Source organism: Nilaparvata lugens, chromosome 11 (assembly GCF_014356525.2).
Source record: "Nilaparvata lugens isolate BPH chromosome 11, ASM1435652v1, whole genome shotgun sequence".
Lineage (NCBI taxonomy): Eukaryota > Metazoa > Arthropoda > Insecta > Hemiptera > Delphacidae > Nilaparvata > Nilaparvata lugens.
The window spans coordinates 6,297,561-6,305,523 of NC_052514.1; the positions used below are offsets into that span (position 1 = coordinate 6,297,561).

Genomic DNA, 7,963 nt, shown 5'->3' on the forward strand with positions numbered 1-7,963 from the left:
GAGAAAATTACCACTGGATAAGAGGCAGAAGGCGTGAATTTTATCGAAGAGCATAAAGTTGTTAATTATTTGAGGAGAAGAGAAAAAAAGGAGATGAGGAATGAGGAGGAAGTCGAGGAGACAGAAGAGGAGGAAGAAGGTGGAGAAGGGGGAGGAAGATAAGGAAAAGGAGGAGTTGGAGGAGTTGGAGTAGGAGGAGTGAGTGAGGAAAAAGGAGGAGAAGGATTGATTGATTTGATTGATTGAGTACTTTATTTATGTAGATTACAATAAATATTGGCTTATACACTTATATACAATAGCTTAAAATACAGCAAATATGAATGAATTTACAAAATATAAATAAAGAAAAATAAATAAGCAGGATATAATATGAAAAAAAAAACAATTGTAATAACTATAAATAGAATAAATAATATTGTTATGCATCTACATAAATTGGCGGAGCTTTGGACATACCAATGTCCATTCTTCGGGAAGAATATTCGAAGTATTCTTCCCACTAACTCTCTACCAAAAAGTAGAAGGAGGAGGAGTTGAAGGAGGAGGAGAAAGAGCAGGAGGAGAAAGAGGAGGAGGAGAAGAAGGATGTAGAGGGGCGGAGGAGGAATAGGAGGAAGTTGATAAATAGGACGAGGAGTAGGAGGAGGAGGAGGAGATGAAGAAGGAGGAGAAAGAGCAGGAGGAGAAAGAGGAGAAGGAGAAGAAGGAGGTAGAGGGGCGGAGGAGGAATAGGAGGAAGTTGATAAATAGGACGAGGAGTAGTAGGAGGAGGAAAAGGAGGAGGACAAGGTGAAGAGGAGGAAGAGGAGGAGGATGAGTAGGAGGGAGAAGATGGAGCGCAGAAGGAGAAACAGTAGAAGGAGAGAAATGAGAAGGAGAAGTAAGATGAATAGGTGGCGAGAAATTATTATGGAGAGAGAAATGGCGAATTATTTGACTGAGGGTGCATTGATTGCAGATAAGAAGAAGAAGAAGAAGAAGAGAAGAAGAAGAAAAGAAAAAGAAAAAGAAAAAGAAAAGAAGAAGAAGAAGAAGAAGAAGAAGAAGAAGAAGAAGAAGAGAAGAAGAAGAAGAAGAAGAAGAAGAAGAAGAAGAAGGAGAAGAGAAGAAGAAGAAGAAGAAGAAGAAGAAAAAAGAAAAAGAAAAAGAAAAAAAAGAAGAAAGAAGAAGAGACGAAGAAGAAGAGAAGAAGAAGAAGAAGAAGAAGAAGAAGAAGAAGAAAGAAGAAAGAAGAAGAAGAAGAAGAAGAAGAAGAAGAAAAAGAAAAAGAAAAAGAAAAAGAAAAGAAGAAGAAAAAGAAGAAGAAGAAGAAGAAGAAGAAGAAGAAGAAGAAGAAGAAGAGAAGAAGAAGAAGAAGAAGAAGAAGAGAAGAAGAAGAAAAGAAGAAGAAGAAGAGAAGAAGAAGAAAAGAAGAAGAAGAAGAAGAGGAGAAGAATAAGAAGACGGATGAGAAGAGAGAAGAAGAAGAAGAAGAAGAAAGCCCTCTGAAGAAGCAGAAGAAGACGAAGGAAGAAGAAGAAGAAGAAGAAGAAGAATAAGAAGAAGAAGAGAGAAGAAGAAGAAAAAGAAAGAAGAAGAAGAAGAAGAAGAAGAAGAAGAGAGAAGAAGAAGAAGAAGAAGAAGAAGAAGAAGAAGAAGAGAAAAAGAAAAAGAAAAAGAAAAAGAAGAAGAAAAAGAAGAAGAAGAGAAGAAGAAGAAGAAGAAGAAGAAAAAAAACCTCTGCAGAGAAAATAATAGAACTGGAAAAGAATGAACGAACGTTGATGCACCTTTTGCTGAGAATCTTGGTCCTCGAATTGTTCTCAGATAATAAAACGAGAAAAACCTAGAAAGGAGAAATATAATTCGAGGGGAAACTTTTCCTGAAGAACATTTCCGTCCACCTCATTTCCTTCCGCACAAATCTGGGTAGCACAGATTGTGATCAATAGAAGAAAGAAAGGAAGAAGAAGAGAGAATAATACTGACGAATGAAGAATGGACGAGAAAGTGATACCGTAAAGTTACCGTAGGAGTGCCCCAAGTCCAATAATGTTATGATAAGGAGAAATGTTCGAAAATAAAAAATGGTCACGATGTAAGAGGAAATGTGCACCGAGGTAAATTTCAAGTTGTAACGTTGGTACTGCTCCCTTCTATACCATTGTGAGATTCTCTTGAAACTTTAAGCATTCCCTATTAGGAACATTAATCCTTCCTATTCAACCTGGAATGTAAGTAGTTAAAAGTGTTGGAAAATGTAGGAAAAATGAACGAAAATGAAAAATGGAAATTTCAAGTTGTAATGTTGGTACTGCTCCCTTCTATACCATTGTGAGATTCTCTTCAAACTTTCAGAATTCCCTATTAAAAACATAATATGCTTCCCATTCAACCTGAAATGTAAGTAGTTGAAATGTAGTTGAGAAATATAGTTGTGAGTGACTTTCTCCACTAAAGGAGACTAATGACTGCGACAATTCTCTATAAGGAGTGGGAAATTTCTATTCTAGAATTTTCCATTTCCACGTATTCTAGTTTCCACTTGGAGTTACGACAATTGAGCAGCTTGCGAAAGTTTTGCTCCTTGGTAATAGAAGTAATAATGAATAATGCTGAAACTAGCTGAGTTCTTATTTGAATGAATGTGGGACAAACTTGAGTGAGAGAGCTTATGACGTAGTTTGCAATTTATTTGAACGTATTATTCTTGGATTGGAGTGATCCGTGGTCTAGTGGATAGAGTGCTTGCGTAGCAGCATAGAGATCCCGGGTTCAAACCCTCTCACAACCAAAAGTTTTTTAACCAGATCAGTCCCGTGTTATCGGATGGGCACGTTAAATTGTCGGTCCCGGCTGAAGTATGACAAATTGACGGCTCAAATTATATATTCAGGCGGTGGGACCTTCCCGCAAGGGACTCCCCACCAACAAAAGCCATACGAATTTACTTTTTTTTGATAAATTTTGATACGATGAAAGACGTGGAAGATACGTTAGAAGACAAGCTACATACACACATCGATTTTTGTTCGTACGATATTTTTCCGTCCTTATAAATCGTATTGGATTAAACAGATGATTTCAAACAGATGATGTTTGTCAACTTCCGTTTAATCTCATAGAATTCATAAGGACGGGAAAATTGTTCTAGTTATTTCTATTATATTTGGTTTTCATTTTTTATCACTCATTCTTACTTTAAAGAACCTTTTTCTGTTCAATGATACTCCTGTAATGCGGACGTGACCTTGTTATCAAGGTCATTTGCATGCAGTGTTTTATTTCGTACAATGTATTTTTCATTTCTATGATTATGTATGTATATTTCAATTATTGAAAATATTTTCTAGTGATTCTGTATTTTGTATTTTGGCGAAATAAAGTTTCTTTCTTCCTTTAAAAAAATATATATAGTACGAACAAAATCTATGTGTGTGTGTGCAGGGCAAGGATTTAGTGTTATCCAACTATGATTTATTAGAATCTCGAAAACTCCAAAGTTGAAGGTAATTTTCAGCCACCTATGTAATAAAATTCAATTCGATAATTACATTTGATTTATTACTCTTGATACATCAACTATATTAGATATACCGTGATGGCTCAAATCACATCTATCTTCATACAAGGCGTTGGAAAAAAAGATAAAAATAAAACTGTCAACCATGCCTTCCTATCATTTACACTGATTTTACAACTTCAATCTCACTATAGACTAGATATTCAATGTTACTTGAGAATGAACAACAATCTAGATAAGTTAATCAAGTCCCGATTTAGAATGTCACAGTTGCAAGATTAACTATCATACATTCAAATCATCAAGAAAGAAACTTGAAGCGTTCGAGATGTGGACCTGTAGACGAATCCTAAAAATATCATGGATGGACAAAATTTCCAACAACAGGGTTCTTCAACAACTCAATAAGAAGACAAAGATAATGTACACTGTCAAGAAACGAAAATTGGAGTATCTGGGGCACATTATGAGGAATGGAACTAAATATCAGTTGTTGAAATGTGTACTACAGGGTCAGTTTCTTGGCAAGAGAGGTTTTGGTAGGAGACGAATTCCTGGTAGAAGAATTTGAGAACATGGTTTGCAGTTTCCACCCCGGAACTTTTTAGAGCAGCTGTCAACAAAGTTATAATTGCCAGAATGATTGCCAACATTCGGTATCGGATAGGCACCAGAAGAAGAAGAAGATGATGATTCAAATCATATCACAACGACCTACAAAACTCCTTCATCAAAATCTTCAATATCTACCTCTGGATGCTTCTGCAGTTTATAGTATGGTGTTGCAATCAACCGCAGTTGACCGTTGATTGATGACGCCATCGTATTGTCACTATAGTTAGGTCCACGTTATAATGGCAGTTGATAAAGATAGAAGAATAGCGATGCCGATTCTCTTCATTAATTAATTATATTTCTAAATTGTCAAAAACATAATTGGCATCGTTGAGGACCTAGAAAAGGATAGTACCACCGGCTTTGTCGAATGATAGACAAGGATAGCAAAACCAAAGTTGATCAAATACTGTCATTATAACATGGACCTCACTATAGCTTCAAACATTGTTTCTTGTAGCATTGATTTTGTTAAATGACGTCACTAAATCATAGTTTTCGTTGCTGCAGAACGTTCTATGACTGTATTTCGATTTCTTGAAAAATTTTATTGTTTTTTTTTTGTTTTCTGTCTTCTAGAACGTTCGAGTAGGCGGTCACGTGACCAAGGCAGAGAAGAAGGTGGCAATGATGGTTGCCATAATGATAGTGGCGTTCTTCTTCGCGTGGACGCCCTACGCCATCTTGGCTCTGCTGATTGCATTCGCCGACGCCCAGGTGGCGCCCTGGCTCAGTGTGGTGCCAGCCCTCATGGCTAAGAGCTCCATCTGCTACAACCCTATCATCTATGTGGTGCTCAACACACAGGTCAGTTTCAAAACACATTTTGAAACAATATAGTGCTTGTGATTTGGTGCTAGGAATAGAATAGAATGACTGTCTTTATATTTGACCCAGGAGGGCGAAGTTAGGGCGCAGTCTCTCTATTACACTCAACTCTCAAGGAGCTTTGAAGCAAACACTTTTTGGGACCAATAATTTCCGCAAACAAAAGGCTTCAACATAGCTCCTGCTCTCTGCTCCTGCAGGTTTTTGCAGGAAGAAGTGTCTCCAACAGGTGGTTGGACATTGTTCTTCAACACAAAAAAGGTGTTCCACAGGTCTTCAACACTTCATAGGTCCTCAGGTCTCCCTCCAGTGAAGACTGATAAATTTCAACTTTCCACTCTCATCCCCTAGAACAAAAAGATTGTAGTATGTCAAAAGTTTCATGTTTTCTGCTCCAAATGTCTCGACATTGACGAACATAATAATTAATCTAAAAATAAGTATGTCGAATGAAAATGATCAGACATCCATAAACCAATTGAAAAAAAACATTTTCCTTGTTTTCTTCTGTATAAGATAATCACCTTCCAGGACACTCCATATTTTTGAGAAAAGTGTAATTTGAAAAAAAACATATTTTCCAGATTTTATGAGAAAAATTCAATGTCTCTCTGATTTATTAACCCTGGAATCTCTCCAGCTCTACTGGAATATCGTGGATGATATCATATTGGAAATTTGAGAGAATTGCAACTCTCCACAGTTTGGCAACACTGTAATTTCTTCGAATGGAGGGTCAAATCACAAATTAATTCAAGTCAAGTCGAATCAAGTTTTAACTCCCAACAGATGGATTACTTTTTTCTCAATACTATCCATTGCTAGTGTCTAAACATCATAAATTACAATAATAATTTCCCAATTTTGTAAAAATTTCGTGTCTTATATGTTCAACTTGATGCAATAAGGATTCAATTTCTGTTTCATTTTCTCGTTTCCCCAATGTTTTCTCAATTTTTGTTGCAGTTCCGGTCAGCCTGGCGACGTCTCCTCGGCGTGACTGTCTCTCTAGAACATCCGGCGAGGTGGTAGGACCCTGGCCAGTCCGGCTCATAACGTCTCCTACAGTGTCAACCACCAGCTCCCCCCCTCCCGCACTACCCGAACCACCACCACAGACCACCATCTACCACCTAGCACCTTGGTGGTGCACCTGGACACCACCACAGACCCAACCAAGATGGCGTCGTCAGTCCTTTGTAAACCACCCAACAACAATACTCGAAGCTTCTATTTCTTCCATCAACAACAGCAGAAAACGCCCAAAAAGAAAAAGAGGAGAGCGAAATTTGTGGCATCTGCTGCGTCAACTTGTTGTAGGGATAGGGAAACGTGTGTGAATGATAGAGAAGTTGCGGCAAGTTGTAATGTTAGGGAAACTTGTGGTAATGTCAGAGAAACTTGTAGTAATGAGGTGGGATTAGAACTGAAGGATATGTCAGCTAGTAGGACTGCTAAAGCAATGACATTGCAATTGAAGAAAGCAAGTAGTGAAAATAGTGTTTTGTCTAAGTGATTATTCATAGCATCGTCATTTGTTGAAGTATTGCAGCTTGTGTGAATAACAGAGTATTTCAGAAGTAGTGTCGAACATTTGAGGGTATTGTTCCTGGATTATAGGAGACTACAAATGTCGTATTTGAAATGTCCAAAACTCATCAGTTATCCTTATAGCTATCATTTTTTTTTTCAATTAGGAATTTTCATCTCAAAAACGAAAAGTTGTATTGATCAGTTATTTGGCATAAATATTTATTCTATGAAGACTCAACTTTGAAAAATAAAATGAAACATTTTCGATGTACATATTCAAAATGACTGTCATTTTGAATTTTTGATGACAAATTTCACGAAAACCTTTCACTTCAAAGAAAATGTTTAAGACACAAAAAAGTTGACAAATTTTATCAAGATTTCAAGCATACCTTATTTATCAAGATTGGTCGAAGAATAACAGAGAAATTAACTCTTTTTGTTAGGCATGCATGATCTTGAACTAAAAAGATCGTCTGAGAAACATTGTGAAATCAGCTGTATGGAGCCATACCGAGTTTCGAAGCTTCATCCAGCCACGTTCGACACTACTTTTGAGACACCCTGTATAGCCCTAGATGTTGCTACGTGTTGGAATGTTAGAGACGCTGCACCTGTTATAATGAAGTTTGTTTAGAACTGAGGGATATTATGTCAGCTGGTAGGACTGTCAAAGTGATGACTTTTGGAAAAGGAAACAATGAAAATAGTGTCTTGCCTGGAGAAGCAATGTTAATACTGTAATGTTGTAGCATGTGTAAGTGATAGTAATTTTGCAACTTGTGATAAAGTTAGAGAAGCTGCAACTTGTGTGGGGTCAGAGTTGGAGCTGAATGATACTCGTATTTCAGCAACTGAAACTTCAAAAGTTTAGACGCTGCACTTGAAAGGGGTGAGCAGTGCATTTTCCAAGACATCAATGTTCAAGTTGTGGATAATCAAATTCCCTCAACACTTAAATCAAATTACCTGTGTTGATGTCATGTATCTGATCCATCTCATGTGAATTTTAAAGAACTGATAATGTGTTGAGATGAGTTTTAAAGCTTGAAAGGTGAGTAAAAATATTGTTTAATTTGATTTCAAAGTGTATCTGATCCATCTTATATAAATTTCAAAGAATTATTAGACCTCAGGTCAGTCACACGAAATTCCAATAGAATATAACCTTCGTATGAGGAGGATACTGTGGATATTCTATCATGTACAGTGCAATTTTTGATCGTAGGAAATTTCCACTACTCTTGAGCAAAGATCACTCTTTTATGTTATTCATAGCAATACTAATTCTAACTGAGGGAATACTTTTTTCGAGGTGTTGAATTGTGAGCAATTGTATAAAGGTGCGTACAGATATACGCGCCGCGAAACATGAGCAATTAACTTTTAATCAGCTGACTATATCTGTATTTTCACAGAAACGGTAAGATACAGATATAAAAAGCTGGGCATCAGCTGATCAAAAGTGAATTGCTTAAGTTC

General features: G+C 36.9%; 1 protein-coding gene across 1 annotated transcript; it reads left to right on the forward strand.

Moving 5' to 3' along the window:
* The first annotated feature begins 2,090 nt into the window (after positions 1 to 2,090).
* On the forward strand, positions 2,091 to 5,998 carry LOC120353636 (opsin-VA-like). Its single transcript, XM_039438187.1, has 3 exons — positions 2,091 to 2,102; positions 4,700 to 4,927; positions 5,915 to 5,998. Exons 1-3 carry the CDS (start codon positions 2,091 to 2,093, stop codon positions 5,978 to 5,980), a joined length of 306 nt encoding a protein of 101 aa, XP_039294121.1. The 3' UTR covers positions 5,981 to 5,998.
* Positions 5,999 to 7,963: the final 1,965 nt, after the last annotated feature.

Coding starts and splice junctions, on each gene's coding strand:
- LOC120353636 (XM_039438187.1), top strand. Junction 4,928..5,914: donor ATGTGGTGCTCAACACACAG/GTCAGTTTCAAA, acceptor TTTTTGTTGCAG/TTCCGGTCAGCCTGGCGACG.